General features: G+C 39.6%; 1 protein-coding gene across 10 annotated transcripts in view; it reads right to left on the bottom strand.

The window, feature by feature from the left end:
• The window catches only part of birc6 (baculoviral IAP repeat containing 6), a 132,122-nt gene extending 112,174 nt beyond the window's left edge, over nt 1-19,948 (bottom strand). For all 10 annotated transcript variants that reach the window (XM_008306820.1, XM_008306824.1, XM_008306828.1 and 7 more), the window contains exons 1-6: nt 19,533-19,948; nt 13,937-14,118; nt 7,705-7,842; nt 1,405-1,598; nt 1,164-1,275; nt 303-385 (exon numbers count right to left, since the gene is read on the bottom strand). In XM_008306820.1, coding sequence (XP_008305042.1) covers nt 303-385; nt 1,164-1,275; nt 1,405-1,598; nt 7,705-7,842; nt 13,937-14,118; nt 19,533-19,743 — 920 coding nt within the window. In that variant the 5' untranslated portion in view covers nt 19,744-19,948. The remainder of the gene's footprint in view (nt 1-302; nt 386-1,163; nt 1,276-1,404; nt 1,599-7,704; nt 7,843-13,936; nt 14,119-19,532) is intronic.
• Between the last annotated feature and the right edge of the window lie 204 nt (nt 19,949-20,152).

Genomic DNA, 20,152 nt, shown 5'->3' with positions numbered 1-20,152 from the left:
CAGCAAAAAGGATACACAACTGACTATTAGCATCGGGGGGGGAGAGGTAACAATTGACCCTGGTAGTTTTAGTGTTTTGTTAAATAATTTTGTTTCTGTGTGCACAATAAAATAATGTAAGCATCTAAAATAAAACGAGGATGTTTGGAAAAGCTGTTAACAAATTTCTGATCTGTTTAACAGCACTTGGGAATTTAAAAAAAAAAAAAAAAAAACTTAAACTGTACATCGTGAATGAGACACATTTAAATACCAAGCTGTAGCTCTGTAGCTACATCAATAAATTAATGATCTGCACTCACCAGGGCTCATCTGTAGGTTCCCAACAGACTAGACACACGCTGCATGTGAAACACATGGCTCTGTCATCCCCTGTGGAGGCAGGCTGTGAAGAGAGTGGGGGGTGGGGAAAGGGGGAGTGGGTCAACAGCGCTCAGAAACACTTTTTGTATTATTTTCCTTGTTGTCCAACCATTTTTCTAGAGGATCTTAAGTCCGTATAGCAGGTGGTGGAAAAACACAGACGAACATCCAACCATCCATTATCTATACACCGCTTAATCCTCACTAGGGTTGTGCAGGGGGGGTGGGGCCTATCCCAGCTGACTCAGGGGACACCCTGGACAGGTCACCAGTCTATCACAGGGCTACACTTAGAAACAGACAACCAAGCACACTCACATTCACACCTACGGACAATTTAGAATCACCAATTAACCTCAACATGTTTTTGGTCTGTGGGAGGATGCTGGAGAACCCGGAGAGAACCCACACTGCACGGGGAGAACATGCAAACTTCTAGCTCCAAGGCGACAGTGCTAACCACCACACCACCACGCAGCCCACAGAAGAACATATCAGCACAAATATTACATCATTGCAATGGTTGCTGCTCATGGCAACATTAATATTCAGCATTTAAAGCTGTTTCTTTGCCTTTGATGTCTACATGCAAAGCTTACAAGAACTTCTAAGTTCTTGGCATGACACCAAAACCATGAGGTTTAACAAAAGCTCTGTCCATGGTTAAACTCTGTTCAATGATGCCATGTTTATTCCTGTAACTTCATAGTCTAGCGGTTGGCTGAAACACAAACATCCTCAACTGGGAAATATTCCTTTAACTGCATGCAAATATTGGGCCTAGACTTCTCAGAACCCACCTGGTGGTAAAACCCTGCTTGAGCCATTGGGTCAGGTTGAGCCCACCTGTACCCAGCATGTGGCCATGATGTAAATGTCTCCCTCCTGTTGGCCTCACTGTACATTAGGGATCTGCAGAGAACAACACTTTTATTAACTGTTAATCACTCATGGTTAAACTGTACATAACCTGAAAACGTTGATTTTTATTTTGTACTGCAGTAACAAAGGGTTACAAAGTGACAAAGGTGTTGCTCTGACCTATCTACAGAGCGCCCAGGGCCCACCCCGAGCTCAGGCCTGGCGCTTGACAAGAGGTAGGAGAGCCTGTCCATAATGGATGAGGCTACAGACAAGGCAGCTACGTTCTGGTTGATCTTTTTCAGCTCGTTGACAATGGCACTGGCCACCAGCTTCAGCACATGGTGGGGAAGATGGAAGGTCACAGTCGCCCACTGAGAAAAGGGAAGAGAAGCACAGAAAAGAAAACATGATCAAAAGTCTCTGTGGCAGCAGTCACATATTGGCCAACACAGGAGAAATGCAGTGTTGTATTGTTAGATAATGTATGTAAGAAGACAAAATGAAAAGCATTAACAATAGAAATTTGGTATTTTTTCACCGTAAAATGTTTCTGAATATATCAAACAGTCACATTGTCCTTTACTGTGCCTGTAATGAACATGATCAGTTTTTGCAAATAGCCTCAATTAACAACTAAATTAACAACTATTATCATTATCATGGCTATTAAGTTTTTTAGGTACATACATGAATGCTTGGTACTGGGTGCAGCGAATTCTAAGTCAATCATTTGCTGTTAATGAATAATTTTAAGTAAAGAAAAGCAATAGTTACTAGTAAAGTATACATTGAGCTTTTCTTTTACAACTAAGTGAGGTCTTTGTCCTGTATAAGAGATTTAGAAACTGAAACTAAGGCTGAGGACACTTCAAAAACAATGCAGGAAATAATTTGTATTTAACAATGAACTTCATACAAAATACAGTAAAGACAAAAAAAAATCTAACTTTAATCAATTTTTGTGTGAGCATCTCCATCAGTACCAAATCCTCTTGGTACACTCTCTTCAAGTTACGTTGCAGATAAGGTTCTTCTGTGGATTCCGTCACGCTCAATGTTTCTTCATTTAACCATAGCCTGACACTGTGTTGTGTACATGAGGGTCTGTGGGGGCCAGATTATCTGTTCCAGCAGATTATCTGTTTCTCTTGTGGCTGAAGGTAGTTTTTTATGACTGCATGTTTGGGGTCGTTGTCATGGTGCAGGATGGATTTGGGAGGATCAGATTCCTCACTGATGATGATGATTGTGTGATGGAGAAAAATCCAAAAATCTGAAGTGCCTAAAGGTTTTGCACAATACTTGATGAATGGTAATCATCTGTTTTTGTTTTGAAAGTCAGCACTCCAGGAAGAAATACCACTCAAGCCCAACTGATAAACTAACCAGGCTGCTGTGATCTGCCCCATCCAGCTCAGGTGAGACAGCACAAAGAGCAACAAAGCCAGGACCTGGTAGCACAATGGAATAAACATTGGACTTTTCCTCAGGAGAGCGAGGTTGAAATCCCTAGAAGAGCAATGAATGTTGACTTTTAGCTTGACTATGTGTGCACTGAAACACATGCATGTGCCTGTGCTTATCTGAGGGAAGGGGCTAAGAAGAGAGAAGGTAGAGAGAAGAGTTGCAGAGAGTTCAAATTCTGTCAACTGCAACTTTACTGACAGTGTTTTGCCCTCAACACACTGTAACTAGTTACTCTTAGTGGTCAAATATCCCAGGAACAGGAACCATGAGTCAATAACAACCAGAGTCAAAACTGCATGAGGTCCACATGGGAGACAAAGAGTGAGTATGTTGGCACAAAAATAGCTTGAAGTGTTAAAACGAGTACTGGTTTTGTTTATATGTATGTAACAAAATGCTTTTTCTTATAAGGCCTGTGTCAGTTTTCTGTTTAAAATACAACCATAACTGTTCAGCTGGATGCACACGGACATCTAAAAAGCAACAGTAAAAAATCCCCTCTGCTGACACACCATTAGACTCAGAACTGACCAAATAGCAAACACTTGTTGCACGTCAGTCTTCAAATTTTTCAATGAGAAAGACCAATATGGGTATACGTTGACATTTACAGAATACAACAGACTGCAAGGCATGAGTTACAAAGCAACTGTCAGCGGATAACACTGGCAAATAAAAGCCAACAGACGGATTACGACTCTTATTGAATATATAGTTTTCATTTTCTGCATACCAATCATTTTATTTAAAAAAATATAGACACACATTATGACCCATTTCTGTGTGAAAGGGGCACACAGACCTCATGTGAAAATATAAGCAGAAGGCTGCTTAATTTTTACATTTGCAGAGCAGATCGCCACACCACTTACGCGCTTACGCAGCCACTTTCCTTGAAGCATAAAGATGCTGTAGCAGTTTGCATACCTTACACAACAGGGTAAAGCTCCCACACTCTGACTCCTTATTTTTCATTAGTAATGTTAATATGATTATCATCTTTTATTCAACAACTAAGACACTAACAAAGCTTTAGATTTTAAACTAACATCTACATTTGTATTCAGGTGGAAACACTGACTGTAATTAGACTTCATTAAAGTAATTATGGTGCCCTTCTTTATTCATAGGGTGCACTGAACAGACACACAGCAAACGCACTGTCTGACACACATCGCACACAAGCAGTGCAGTCAATAGTAGTGAAACTGTGAGTCAGCAGCGACATGGTGGGGGGTATTTACTCCATCCACATGCCCACATGTTCATACTGAAGTTCTAAAGAGGTCAGCAGGAAAGGTACAAATGAAATCTATTAACCAGAACAAGATGACCAACCAGACCAACACAGCCAGGCGACGGACTCCATCATTGGAGTCTATCCGTATGGCTCAACCTGCGTCAGCGTTTCTTCCTTTACTGCTATCCTGTTGGACATGCACTGCACAGCTATAGTAACCTGGAACTGTTATCAGGAAAGGAAGGAAATGTAACAATATCAATGTTGAATTGTCAACTAATCCCAAAAAAACTGAGGGAGAGGAAGAGTGAGGGGAAGAAAGAGGTAATGATAGAAAGTAGTGGTATGGTTTTTTCAGGGCCAATACCAATATTGGTTATGAGTAGCAAAGTAACTCATAACAAGTGTTTAGAATTGATATATATTTGCATTAAAAAAAGAACAAATCCTGATGTCAAAATTTAGAATATAACTCCATCAAAAAATTTTATTAAAATGCCTTTGTATATTTATGCTCCACATATATTTAATTTAAAGACAACTTTCCCCATTTATTCTATGGTGCTGATTGGTTATCAGTTATGACATGCCACAGAGCGGTGACGACAGGGCATGGAGGCTGCATCAGTGCCAAAGTAGATTAATTTATTTATTATTGAAAAAATAATCATAACAACAATAATTGGAAAAATGCTAAATATTTGATCCAGTAATGGGCCTGGCCAAAAATCAGCCAATCCCTTATTGAAAGGTGAGGTAGAGTGAAAAGTGAATTTGTGGGTGATGAAGAGAGAGGGAGTCATTAAAGCTGGCGTGTAGTTAGAGAGGAAAATAAACTTGTACGTGAAAATATTAGATGCAATTCAGTGTAATTCTCATTTTATTCAGTAACTTGCAATACTGACTGTGCTACTGCTACCACATTATACACGCACTGCTGTGAAAGTGGTATTAGCAGCTGCTGGTAGAGCACCAAAGAAAAGGTGCTGCACAGTGGGACAGCTGCCAGTAGCAGCACTTGCTTTGTACTGCAGTGAACTACTAGCATATAAGCAGAAATTACATTTAGGGCAGTTAAAATGAACAGCTGATATTGCCTTTCTAGTATGTCTTATTGGTCTAAAATTTAATGCATAAAGGAATAGGCTAAACAAAGTGTGAGTGTACTCCCTCGCTGATTGACTGGCCTTTCCCATCAGCCACCACAGCACTTACATTAGCTGTACTGACTCGAAGAAAAACTAGATGCAGCTATCAGAAATGAGATGACTGCTTGGTGACAAACTCACACTTCAGAATAAAAGTGCCGAAAGGATTTTAAAAACTACCAAAGAAAAGATGTCGAACTTTTGTGACAAGAATGTGAAGTCCAAAATTAGAGGGTACAGTGCTCACAGGGAGGTCAGCAAGGTTGCTTTGCACATCAAATGAAGCCTGTTTTTGGCTCGCAAGTGTATATTGACCCCAGCAGACAGAAAGACTGGCAGTTTGGCAAGCTGAGCGGTAAAGAAGATGATTTGTTGCAGTAATGGTTGACGCTAACAAAGTTAGCAGGAAGGGAGAGACGAGAGATGCTCCCTAAGACTGCAGCTGGTCGACAGATGGCTTCAAAGTATACAGCAACTGCTCCTTAAAATCACAGTATGCAGTTCTTCTCTTTGAGAGTATGCAATTATGAGTTTCTGATAGGTGTACCACTTCTTCCCCACCACCTCCCCATTGCTTACAGTGTTTGCGCTTAGCTAGACTAAACATTTTATGACAGTTTGCTGCCTAAATAACAGTGAAATCAACACTTACTTGTCATGGAGCTCTGGATAGCACTCAAATAAGCATATAGAACACACAACACATACAAACACTTGCTTAGGAATAACTATACTAATGCTACACAGGCCTCCCTTTGCTCTGAAACAACCTCAGTTCTTGGTGTCATGAATTCTACAAAATGTTGAAACCTTCATCTGAGATTCTGCTTCATGTTGATATGATTCATGACATGATTTCCACAGATTTGTCAGCTGCCAGTTTCCAGTTTTACCACATCCCAAATATGTTCTGTTAGATTTACATCTGCTGACTGCCGAGATCACTGAAGTACACCAAATTCATGGTCAGGTTCATGAAACCAGCTTGAGATGACTTCTGCTTTGAGACATGGTGCATTATTCTGCTGGAAGGAGTCATGAGAAGAACTTGCAAACTGTGACCATAAAAGGATAAAGGGATGCACAGGGTCAGAAAAAACACTCAGACAAGCTGTGGCATTCAAACCACCAATGTTTGATATTAGGGGGCCCAAAGTGTACCATGAAAACATTCCACACACCATTACAGTACCAGAAGCAGCCTGGACTGTTGATTGGATAACTGCATTCAAAGCAGGTGTACAGTTGTATTCCGAATAACGTGTTGAGGAGTGCATAGACTAAATGCTCTCTCTTAAAAACCATCAGCTGATCCAAAATTCTGCAGCCAGGGTTCTGGCAGGAATCAGTAAGAGAGATCATGTTTCTCCATATTAGCTTCTCTTCATTGGTTCCCTGTAAAACCCAGGATAGAATTTAAAACCCTGTTTCTCACATATAAAACTCTTAATGACCAAGCTTCATTTTACCTTGAAGACCTTATTGTACCGTATCATCCTAACAGAGCCCTTCGCTCTCAGACTGCAGGTCTACTTGTGGTTCCAGAGTTTCCAGAAGTAGAATGGGAGGCAGAGCCTTCAGTTATCAGCTCCTCTTTTATGGAATCAGCTCCCAGCGTTCCTTCCCACCGCTACCAAACGTTTGCTCAGAGGGAGTCCAAAGGCTACTTTGGATTGTTGGGTTCTCTGTTTAAATTTGTAGGTCTAGGTTCTAGGTCTATACCTTACTATGTTAAGCGCCATGTGATGAGATACGCTGTAAACTGCGCTATACAAATAAAATTGAATTGAACTGAATATGTGTGCTTCAATGTAACCCAAAGTCAGAGCAGCCACAACAGGTCCAATGACTCAGGCTCCCTCTCTGTCTTACCCATTAGTTCCTCCTCACAGTCATGTCATGCTGAAGGCTTCATTTCAGCTTTGTGACACACTGTTTGCATCAACTGACCAGAAGCATATAACATGATTAAAACATATTTGTCTGATGATTGTACGGATCATCAGTTATCACGGTAAGAACAGTGATTATCATCAAACAATCTCTTACTTTTGGCTTGAGCTGCTGCTGTTTGTTGTTTCATAAGCTGACTATTTAAAGTTACTTCATGCGCTTCACTCACCCTTTGCTGTCGTCATTGTATTTCAAAATTGTATCACAAAATATATTGTGGCTGCCTTCACACTAAGTCTTGAAATGTAATAATAAAGGTAAAGTTGATAAAACTATCTAATAATACTTCTTTATGATTTGTCAATACATTTACCTTCCCAGTAAAGCTAAAAAAGAAAAAAGACAAAAAACATCTTTTAAAAACAAAGCACATACTTATGGATGGCTACTGTCCTGTATGTGCACAGGAACAAGCATAATGAATAACTCCGAATAACACTGTGAAGTATACGCTGTTTGTCATCAATCAGTTCCTCTTACATGCTCCTCTCATGTGATAGCACACTTGCTGAAACACTGTTGCTGACTTTTAGGTGTCACTAAAAGCTAAATTAAAAATCCTTAACAGGCTATTATTGCGCCACTCCTATTACCACAAACACTCGAGGCTTCTTAATTCAGGACATAACAATAGAAACAAAAGCACTTTTGAAAGGCTGTGTGACTCACCTTGGCCACTTTGTGATTGGCTGCTGTCTCGTGTGAGGTATTCTTCAGGCCTTCTTTGAGCTGGGTGATGAAGAGTTCATAGCCCTCTGTGTTAGACACGTCGATCTTTTCCTGACAGGCTGATAGCATCTGCTGGGCCTAAACACACAACATTATACATTAGTTTAAACACAGATATATATATATATATAGAAAGCTGTGACACAGTTGTGTGGTATTTTGTGTAGTCTGATTACTCTGTATCTTTATGATTTGTTTTGCAAAACTAAAATGAAACACTGTTACCATCTGATCAGTGGGTTATAAAGGCTGTAATGTGACTCAAGGCTTCAATGTTAGCGCCTGACAAAGTATTTGAACTCATGAGTGTTGTTGCTCGTGCATGTGTACCCCACTTCTGTTTGTTCATACATACTGTTTTGTGCTAAGTCATTCAATGTCATTTTTGTTTGCGTTCAACTGGTGTTGTATCTCTTGTTATGTTGCAGTCTTTAAGCCAAGTTTTAACATGGTGTCATGTAGAGTAACAAACAGCAACACAAAACTACTGAAAATGCTTTTGTTGGTATGTATTTTATTTTTTGTTTTCATTAAAAGAGAGCTGTTAAACATTTATAGTTCACTGCTGATTATGATCATGAGGCTATTACTCACAGCATGTAATCAGTTAGGTTGTGACTGCAGATTGAGGATCTACCAATATGTTTCCTGGTCAATATCGGTTATCGGTAATCATGAAAAGATAACAGAGACCTGAAACCAACATGCATTAAAAGTTATTTATTTACAGCATGTGACAGCAGAAAATGTTCTTTCATAACTGGGTCTGTTCGTTAATGAGGATCACTATTTCTGAATTTATTCATATACACATAAATGTTGTGCATTGACAGCATGTGAGAGCAGGGAACCTGTCATTCATAACTAGGCTACACCATTAGTAAGAATTACATTAATTGAATATATGCATTAAGTGTTCTAAATAACAGTGTGTGATAGCAGGGAACATGTCATTCATAGCTAGGCTTCTTCATTATTAATGACTATTGTAACTGAATTTTTACAATAGAAGTAGAAGCGATGATGTTTGAGTGTCACAAGACACTATAATGCTCTTCAGTTTACTGTGAAACTGATTAATTAAGATCGATAACAGTTTGTCTCCTGCAGTTCCTCATGCTCTTCTTCTGCTTCCTTAATCTTGTTCTGTTCTGTCACGTTTATTGTCCACTAAGGTCCAGATTTTAATGCATTATTTCTTACTGTTTTCCGGGTTCTGTTTTAGGATAACGTGTGGTTGCCTCCTAACTTAGCTGTTAGCCTTAGCCACTGTGAAAGCAGCTAATGTCCTGATTTTTATAGATGGCTGTGCTTCTTGTTTAATTTTTGCAGGTTGTGTCTCTGCTAGAGGGACGAGTCTGTCAATTAGAAAGGAGTGTTAGAGTTTAACTGACTTCAGAAAGATGCTCCGGATAGTGTTAGCCAGAGGCTAAGAGGCACAGCAAACCTCTCAGTGACAGCCATAGCCTAACACTGTCAGCCAAGTAGGTTCCAACTGCATCACTTAACATCTACAAATTAATTATTGGGGTCCTTCTGTGTAACACCAGGAATGCTAGTGGAACACTGTGATGTTTACTACACCTACAGTAGTATCTGCTATGTCACCTTTCAAACACAGCTCTGCTAACTCACCAGAGCTGCTCTGCTCTGCAAATGCACTCTCTGTGTAAACAACAGCTTTCAGCATCGATTGACTGTTACTCATATGTAACAGACAATCAGACAGAGCTGTGGCGGGACATTGCTTAAGACCACAGAGTGACAGCAGAGAGAGGGAGACGGGTGTATCAGAGCCAAATTAATGCATTTAATGTATTTTGTGATAATCAGTCAATAAAAATAACAACACCAATTGTCTAAAAATGCCAAAAATCAGCTTCAATGATCAGGTGAGTCAATAATCGATCGATCTCTACTGCAGATGAGAGCAGTGGCTGCATCAGAGTCAAAGTATTACAACATTAAATAATTGTAATCAATCAAAAACTGGTTGAAAAAATTATAAAACCAATAATACAAAAAATGCTGAATACTGGCAGTGATAATCAGCAAGGCTGGGGATCGGTACCAAGTAGCGGTATTAATTGGTACCGATACATGATTGGGTCGGTAATTCACTACTGCTAAGCTCCTCAACAAACTGTGCCGTTATCGGTATCTATGACATAAATTGTGCAACATTATTTCAAACTAACACAGACTACAACTGTACCCTAACGATGAAGAAGCCACCGGGGTCAGATGATGAGGTGTGACATTACATTTTTGTGCTGCTGCTGGGTGCTCTCTGCAGTAGTCTAATGACCGTCAGGGCAAAGTGTCAAAAGTTTGGGCTTACTTATCTAAATTTATCAACACTGCAGCTACATGCAATTTGTGTCTAGTGGTAGCTGTGTGTAAAGAACATAACACCAGCAACCTCATGAAACCCGAACAAGTGCAACACTCCGTAAATACTAAACAGTGCAGCATGTTTGATAGCTTTCGCAAAGCAGCCAATTCGAGTACAGTAGTGGATTCCCCCCCGGCCACGATCGAGATGATACGAGGACTAACAATACCAAAAGTTCAGTTAACAACATGAATCCATTTTACACAAGTCTCTACAGTTATTTGTTATGTCACCATTCTGACCTCTGTAACATAATGTTTTGTTCCAATTTAATAATCCCACAGAGCACATCAGTCAAGCAGCAGCCTCTGCTTCGCTGTCAGGTGATGGAAATCAGACGTCCATCTCCAACCCATTTACCATCAATAAATGAGGAAAAATGACAGAGAAAAAAAACAGATTGCCAAAGGGCTGTTGGCAAATTTATAATGAAAGACTTTCAAGGCCTTCACTACAATGGAGTCAACACAGTTTAGGTATTCTGGATAACTGTATATAGATTTGCTAAGTAAATGAGGAGGTTTTGTTTAGGTCTCCTCTGCACCATCAGGGAGACTGTTCTCCACAGCAGGGGAGCACTTCTTGAACATAAACTGTCGATGGTGGGCTGAATAATACAGGAGAGAAAGTTCTCCTCTCCATTGTTCTGGTTACATTTTCTTTGTTAATTACTCTGTTAGTTCAAAGAAGATCAAGGACAAGGTATTTTGTTTTGTTACCCAACTATACATTTCACTTAGTTTTTGAAAGCAGGCTCAATTTAAGAAGTAGCCACATGACAAGTTAAACAGGAGGACACGAAAGAAACGTTCCATGCTCTGTCAGTTTGTGTAAATAGTTTGTCAAAGGAAATTGGAATGGCCAGTGTCAATGAGAAGTCATACAAAATGTTGAGTTGCCCAGTTTCTCAATAAAATCCAAATCACATCCCTAAGCAGAAGCGGTAAATGGTCAATCCCTGGTTTTAAATATGTTAAAGAAGACTGTTCTAACGCTACTTTTCAACATGTCTAGAAGCCATCATTATACCATGAGAAAACAAACACATACATACTACTAATCAGCATTTTAACATTATTTTTACAGGGAAACTATATCAGCACCTTGAGAAAGTCCACAGAAGAGCATGCTAATGGAAATATTGTAAAAAAAAGTTTGCAAAGTCAACCAGAGAGGCTTCAGAAATTTACAGATTTCACAGTTGGACATCCCGTGATCCCTTCTGGACTTACCAGGAGTGTGTGCTAATGTCTGTGAGAATGTAAGGTCGTACACTAGAATGGCACCAGAGAGACCAGTAATCATGCATTCAAAAGAGAAAACGTTGCTTTCTATTAATCTCATGAAACTGTACTGTACTAAAATGCAGTAAGGTGAAACAGTCAAGCAAACCTATTGCTTCAAACTGATAATCAGTAACAACCAAGGTTGTGTTCCTTTATATAGTCAACCACTGGCAGGATGATTAATGTGTCCTCTTAGTGACCCTGACTTTGCTGTTGCTTTGCCTCAAGTACATAAGCACTTTTAGGATGAATATATGAACAATCAACTGTGAACAATAACTATCTATTCTGCAACTCATTCACTCTCTCCAACACTGTGCTTCACCACATCATACATGCATATATGCATCTGGAATCGATTGATATCACTTAAAAAATTGTAATCCTCCAAAACGTTTGCAAACAACCACCCGTTGACTAAATGCTGAGCCCTACATGGTCGCCTTTCAACAATGGCTACTGTTTTCTGTCTGGAGAAATGCTAAACATCAACAACATTCCCCAAACAAGTTCAAGAAGCTCATTGTTTTACGAAATGAACAGAGTTGGAATTTTTTTTTTTTTTCATATTTCTTGTACATATCATTTATTTCAAGAAATAAAGACGTAAACTGGAAATACCAACCCTGGGCTTTTTAATCTTTGCTGCAAAGATACACTCGGCATTAAGTACCTTTACAACTAGCTATTGCAGCTCTGCATTACATCGATATTTATGTGTTATACTTAATTTATCAGGACAATGATGCACATTATTACCAATGAGTTAAGCTACTAACATTATTTGCAGCTTCCACAAACAATTATTAAGCCCGCTTTGTTGGTCTAGAAGCTGATTTCAGCATGAATTAAAATACAACTGTTCACTAAACTATTTAACTTGTAATTTAGGTCTTATTTATGATATATGGTATCACACAAAAAATGTGGACACACCCCCTCACTAGAGGGTTCTCCAATATTGTGAATATTGTCAATGGTGTAGAAAAAAACTGAAGACATTAAAACTATTTAATAACACAGTTGGTATTACAGAGTAAGCAGCAAAACTCTTCATGAGGTCATCGCCTGGAGCTTTTCCAACTGCCCTGAAAGAGTTCCCACATATGTTGAGCACTTGTTGGCTGTTTAAAGTCAATTCATGCTAACTGCATCTGCATGTTTTTAAGGGTATGTGTGACATATGTTTTGTCATCAATTAAAGTCCACGAGAGTCCAGACAAAACCCTCTGCTGCTGTGCGTAAACCAAATTTGTGACCATGTGTAATGTCCAAACTGCAAATGTGCAAACATCACACGTGTCAGGGAATCAAATGTAACTCAAAACAAATGTTTGTTATGAGGGGACATTGTTTGATGAAATTGTCAACATCTTCACAATTCATCAGTAAAAGACTTCTTATTAAAGTTGTGCTGCCAAACTTTGAAGAGGCTTTGATTTTTGTAGCTACATGCTATCCATCACAGAACTCAGTAGGATATTCAAAATTCTCTAGAAATCCTGTGTAATGTTCACCCACTGTTCTCAAAACGCATCAGGAGTATTCACAGGCACTACAGAACAGTCTGTAACTAGCTGCTATATCCTGCAAGCCCTTTGTGTCTTCTATACTTGATGTAGTGATAATTGTTATGGGGAGGGGTTGCCGTTATTAGACAGTGCCAGTGGAGAGATAAAGGAAATATGGGGAGAGAGAGTAAATGAATGACATGTAGAAAATGGTCCCCAGTCAGAATCACATGGGGTACTAGCTGCTCAGTGTATTTGTGCCCCTGTGGTAAGCTCCCTAACCACTAGGCTGTCTCCTCCAGTCCTCTCCCCTTCATGTTCTACTGCTTCAGCAGCCATATTGCAGGTAAATGTGATCACAAACAGCTAATGTCAATCTACTCAACTTAACACAGAGTTTAAGCTCTTCACACGACTCCAAATAAAACACATTATTCAGTTTTTACTGCCAAGTCTACTTGACAACATGTACGATTTCAACATGCTCATTTCATTTCTTCTTATTCATTTTCTACTCTAGCGTCCTGTTTTGTTATGATTTGATGCATTACATTTTTGGTCATACTTCTATTACACCTAAGTCAAATAAAAAACTAATTTAGATGCCCTTGCTTGTACTGAAAGAATACATTTTTTTCTGTTTTCTTTTTTAAATTAAAAAAACAGAACAGACTGAAATGTTAAATGCCTTTTGCTGATGAGGTGCTGTATAAGAGCGTACATTGTCAGGTGAACAATAATGGACAACATATGCACAGTATATAGTCAAACATACACAATTAAGTTTTCTGCAGTTGTCATATTGGAGTGGGTGATTATTAGAAAATGTGCCTGATTCGAAAGAAATCTCAAAACAAATGACTATGGAGCCAAATGTATCCATCTGGTCCAAACACAGCAGATGGCGTAAAAAACTGGTAACAACTATGTAAGTTGCTTCCTGGTGTCTCTGAACAATAAAGAACGTGATCCTCTCTCACCTCTGTGACTGGCAGCTCCAGCTGAACCATATCCTCAGGCTTAGCCACTGGAGGCTGGAGGGCTGTGTCCAGGAGCAGGATGCCGTTCAGGTCCTTCCTGCATCCCACTGCATAGTCGTCCACAAAAAGCACCTTGTCCACTGCGGGAAAGTACTGACACCTGACACGACCGCCAGGTTTAGCTGGAACATGAACAGACAACAACAGAGCACACAGTGTGAGGAGGTCGGAAGGAGACAACGTCTAAAAAGACTGTTTTTCAATTCAATTCAGTTTCAGTACATTGTGTTTGTGTCAATTATCTTTGTATTTAGTGGAATGTCATTTCAGATAATATTACATTTATTCACTATGTTTGGTCTGCCCTCTTGTGCTAAATAAATCAAAGCCAAACATCTGTTCTGACAAGCAAGCCCAACTAAGCACCTTAAAGAAGGATAGCATCAGCTACTCTAGTGTCTGACAAACTGGACAGGCCATGAAACCTAATGTATGTGACCCTATGCTGAATACAAACATATTAAAACTAAATATATAGGCTGAAAAATGTACCAACAGTTTTTGCACTGATTTTATGCAATGCCTTAAGGTTGTACATTACTTTATTATAACACAATTCTAAATATGTTTACCTTTTGCCATAATCTAAACAGTGGTATATTGGTATACAGTCAGCCTAACTGTTTAATTGTTTGGACTACAACTCAGTAAGTCGGCTCCATTTGGTTTGTCTGTTGACTTAAACAGGGATTGACTGACGAAAGGTGGGTCCTAATGTAAACACAGAAACCATAAGCTACTGTCTAACAGCAGAAATAAGGCAAACAAAAAATGAATTTAAAACACCCACTACTGTCTCCTCTGTATTTTTGTGGTGTTACTACAAGCTGTCATTAATATTAAACAATGAACAGGGCACGTGTTAGAATGTAAAAGTTTTGCAAATCTAATCAATGTCCCATTGAAATACTGTAAGAAGCTTCTTAATTGCAGTAACAGAAGCAGGGTTCTGAATAATGAACGTATAGGCAGCACCGGTGTGTAGCAATTCTCCCTTTTTGTGTGTGTGTGTGTGCATATCCACAGATGCAAATTATTTTTTAAAACCTCTTTCCAACCTAGTCTACAGATAAACGTGACTACAGCTTCTGCACGGCCACATGCAAATTATCAAAAACACACAACTGGCCAAAACTGAAACCTATGATATAGAAACTAAGAAATAGAAATGTGGTGGATGTCAGCACTTGATAAAAGCTCAAGTATGAAACTAACAGCGGGGATGACTTGCACTTTCTTCACTTGATGAATTAAGCAACATGACAGCCATAAATTGTGACTACATTGTTTTACAGTGCTTTGCCAAAATAAAGGTGGTATGTTTTCTACATTAAAATTACATTTTTGGTGTAAAAAATAAAAAAAAAAGTCTCTTAATATCTCTATAAAGGATTCACACACTATGAAGATTGTCATGACAAAAACATATGGGGCAAAAACAGTCAAAAATCTAAAATGGGTCCAGTCCTGAAGTGTTTGTTCAAAGATGATATTGTGGACTGAGATCTGAGTTACAGGACATACAGTGTATAGGTAGGGTTTCTTTTATGAGATTACAGAATTTCCCCTTGGGGATCAATGCAGTATTTCTATTCTATTCTATTATAGTGTGTAAAATAGCTAAATCAACCAGCATCTTAAGATCCATGTTCTGCCTTTGGCCAAATTTACAGAAGCACAAAGTACAACAAATTGACAGCAAAACAATGCTTTGTTTCTTATAACACAAAAATAACCAAGCAATGCAGCTTGTATTACATATACATAAGCAAACTGTCAGTGATATAACACTTCTGCATTACATCTTAGTTACTTTTCCCACTGCTCAATGTTGTTGGATGAAGTGAAACACAGACTTGTTATAACAGTTGCTGTGCTTTGTGAACATCATCAGTGTTAGTCAAGAAAAGCTTAAGCTCTGACATGCTTTAGACAGCTATCTTTTATTGTTTCACAGATTTCCACAAGTTGGGTTATTCTAGACATAAGACATGCACTTGGGTGATGTTGAAGAAACACAGTGAGAAGTAAATACGTCCTCAGGGCTTCGATCAAAATGCTTTTTTTGTTTGTTTGTTTGTTGTCTGTCTCTAAGAGTAGCCCTGTGATAGACTGGTGACCTGTCCAGGGTGTTCCCTGCCTTCACCCTGAGTCAGCTGGGATAGACTCCAGCCCCTCGCGATCCTAGTGAGGATTAAGTGGTGTATAGATAATGGATGGATGTTTGTTTGTTTGTTTGTTTTTTTACAGGTGGAAGAAAACTATACAATGTAAATTTAACTTCAAAAAAAGAAAAGGAAACCATTTAGCCTTCCACGCATTATGAGGGTTTTTCCATTTTTGTTTTTTCATGTGCTATTTATGGGGTTCAGAACACTGCACAGTATAGACAACAAGGTGCCAATGTTTGCAACTACTTTCCATAAACAAGTACTGAGACAAATGTGGATGACGTAACAATCCATAAGAGAAGGTTCAACTAGGCCTGTCTGATGAAAGTTATTTGAGCGGACTGCGATCATTTTGCATGACAGAACTGTTTCCGTTAACCTTTATTTGGTAAATGGTCTGCACTTATATTGTGCTTTTCTACCTTTGTGGCACTCAAAGCACTTTACATTTACACACACATTCATACACCAATGGCGACAGAGCTGCCATGCAAGGTGCTGCCTGCCATTGGGAGCAACTTTGGGTTCAGTGTATTGCCCAAGGACACTTCGACTGTGTGAGGGGGGCGGGGATCGAACTGCCAACCTTACGGTCAGAGGACAACCGCTCTACCACCTGAGCCACAGCCGCTCAAAAAGAAGAACACCACAGCGCCTCTGAAGGCTCATTATGGTTTTAAACAAAACAAAAAAGGAGAGCCCAATAAATCAGAGAAAAAAGTAACACTCAAAGGCAATACCACCACTAATCTAAAACTAAAAGAGGCATTAAATGAACAAAAAAATAAATAAATAAACTGTCCACTGCAACTGTTTGTATGATACTTAATCGTCAACTAAAGATTTCATCATTGTGGCATCCCTGGGTTTGCCTGCACTGAACCATCTATCTGCATATGATAGTGACAGACACAACCTAAGCCTTCCTCTGCAGAAAATGTACTTTTATGTATACTATAACCATACATCCATACGTTATTTACAGCAAACTTTCCTTTAAAAACAGTACACCCTACACAGTTGGGGAGGGTTGTTTCTAAGAGCTGTGACTTTCATCAAGCAAACAAGAGAGATCTATCTCCTCAAAGTATACAGCACATATACCTTGCCATTAAAAACGATACTAAATTCTGTTTTGCTAGTATATATACTTTAAATGAGCAACATTTTTGCTCGCTAATGTCGATGTGTAACAGTGAAGCACTGAGTGTTTGCAGCTCTGCTTCCCTGCAGGCAAAGTGGGCGTGACAACTGCTTCTTTCACTCCAGCAGCTTTCAGAGCCTCAAAACATGACTGCAAATCCAAGCGATGATGCTGAGCGTCCACAGCTTGTGGATAAGATTGGTACATGAAGCGAAACGTGGAACTATTTCACTTAAGTGACAGAAAGAGAAAGCCAACACAAAGCCACAAATCCAAACAGCCAAAACATGTTTTAGAGTTGGGTTGAGGTAGCCAGCTCATCCAAATAAGTAAAGCATCTCATCGACAGACCTGCCAACTTGTACAACGAGTTCAAAAAGTGACCGGTTAGCGAATATGATAGATATTAATTAATAATAAACATTTTTCATCATAGGAGTTTGACACTGCTACATCTTCTAAGCTGACTGGCCACGTGGAAAACATCTCTATATGCAAATACAGCCTTCAGACTGGTAGCAATAACTTTGTCATATCTGCAAGCTGCTACACTTACAGTGTGCAGATCAACAACAACAGGGATAATAATCAATTTATAGAATTTTAGACCTCCACTACTTGGGGCTTCTGTCAGTAGGGACCAGTGGCTACCCATGTGAGACTGGCTTTGTGGTCTAAACACACTCACAACCATAACCACCTCTCCACTTCCACCTAAGGCCTGTCAGGCTTGACGTCAGGGTGCAGGGTCTCCATCAGACGATACCTGGTCCTGACCAGCCAAAACAGCAACCTTAACCTCACCCTGGCCAGTCTTGTTGTGCCTCTGAATTTTACTTACTTTCTTTTCTTTATGTGTATCAAGGTGAGATCATTCCTGGATCCCTATTCACTTTAATTTATGTGTGTAAATTTGTTTGTGTGTGTTTTTCATTGTTGTTTCCATGGATATTATTGCCAGTGTACCTTGATAAATAGGTTACAGTGGTTATATTCAAAGAAAGGTACTTAAATTCAAATTAAATGCTTTGTCTTCTGATTGTTATTAAAAATAGCTAACTAAAATGATAAATAATAAAAACGATTTAAACTGAAATGAAACATTTTATTTTGATAAATATTGCCTCTTCTTTGCACTACATTGATACATATCACATTTAAGTTCAGTCAAAATGAAAGCTCTTTTAGAAAGACTGACATTCATGAGTGAACTGATGTAATTAAAGTTGTAAACAAAAGGAAACAATAACACTATATTTTAATATTTTAAAATAATAATATAACAATAACAATATGATTCTTAAACCAACTGTGTTCATGCACTTCAGTACAATTTGAAAAAAAACACTATGACGTATGGTGTCGTGTGTAAACAAAGCAGAGGACAACAATCCACTCTGCAGTTATCTGAGGAGAGAGGAGAACAGCTTGAGACCTCATTTCTACCTCTTGCAGAAAGTTTGCATGCAATGTCCTGTCAATACTTTGTGAAACGATATTGCATGTCTTCATGCAGTGTTAGGTTATATTACGTTAACTGGCAGAATTACCCAAGTGAGCCCAGAAAGCAAACACAGGCCTATTATGATGCACTAACTCCACAGCATTTATCCAGTTTACCTTCAGCATCACATCAAATGACTGACAGTGCGCCCGGTGATCTGGAAAGTTAAGCAGCTGAGGAGCCGCTAGCTAGCTTAGTGGCTATCGCAGCTATTCACATTAGAAAAGTGTCATAGCTTGAGGCAGACGATAGTTTTCATGCAGTAGTAATTGAACTACTTCAGAGGTACAAGATCTGCACTGGACTTCTACTGACATATGGTGACTGGCCATCAGAATTACAGAAACCTACACGGAAGGTTGCCCGGCTAGCTAACACCGTGCTAGTCCACTCGCTAGCAATTAGCTTGCATGGAAGACATGTCATGTAGTGACTATGGTAAACACCGGCTTTCAAGAAGTACTTGTCTGTTTGACCATATATACATCAACTTCTGAAGATAGTAAGAGTGCTTTTGCACATACAGAACAGGTGAAACAAATCATGTTTGCCAAATAACCCTACTAGGCCCAAAGATAACTACTAGGAAGAGCTAACGTTAGCGAGCTGAGGTTACAGCTCAGCCTGTGTCGTGTTTAGCGTCTGTTGACACTCAGTGGCTGGTTGTCAAACTGAAACTGTTGGTGTCAGGGCTTGACAGAACACTCCGGGACTTACCGTGCAACGCTGAAGCCTGGAGAATGGCCCCCGAAGTGCCGTCAATTACTTTGATACTGCCGCGGCTGGTAACGGCCAAGATAGCATTGAGGGCCGGATGGTAGGAAAGGCTTCGCAGGCCCTCCTCGTCGCAACGCAGGCAACCGTCTCTCAGTACAATCCAGTCTGAGGAGGTGGACGAGCCGGAGCCCGGCGAGGCCGCGGCCGCCATCTTTCCTTATTTTTCCCTTCCCCTATGGGTTTGTAATGATCCGATGATACACGTAACACTGCTAAATCTAAGAGACAAACTCCGTACTATCACTCCTCTGCCACTGCTGACTCCTTCTGCGGCTTCTTTTCCTCCGCCCGTTACCGCAGCAGTGGCTATTCACCATCAGCGCTGAGGAACTCCAGGCTGGGCGCTCTGTCACTACACGGTAGAGAAACGGAGCTAGCGTATCTCTCCACCACATCCCGCGATAACACCGAGTGAAAACGAGAACAACGGATGAACAAAATAATGGAACACCAAAATAATAGCTCTGAAATACACAGGCCACTGCAAAGTTTCCAGTGATTCTTTTGCTGTGTTGCCTGAAGCTTTCCCACAAAACTCAGTCTGACACTTTGATTCAAAA

This window comes from Stegastes partitus, unplaced genomic scaffold, assembly GCF_000690725.1.
Source record: "Stegastes partitus isolate 25-593 unplaced genomic scaffold, Stegastes_partitus-1.0.2 Scaffold47, whole genome shotgun sequence".
NCBI classification, from domain to species: domain Eukaryota; kingdom Metazoa; phylum Chordata; class Actinopteri; family Pomacentridae; genus Stegastes; species Stegastes partitus.
Note: the sequence above shows the minus strand (reverse complement) of the source record. Positions and strands in the feature narration are given on the sequence as shown.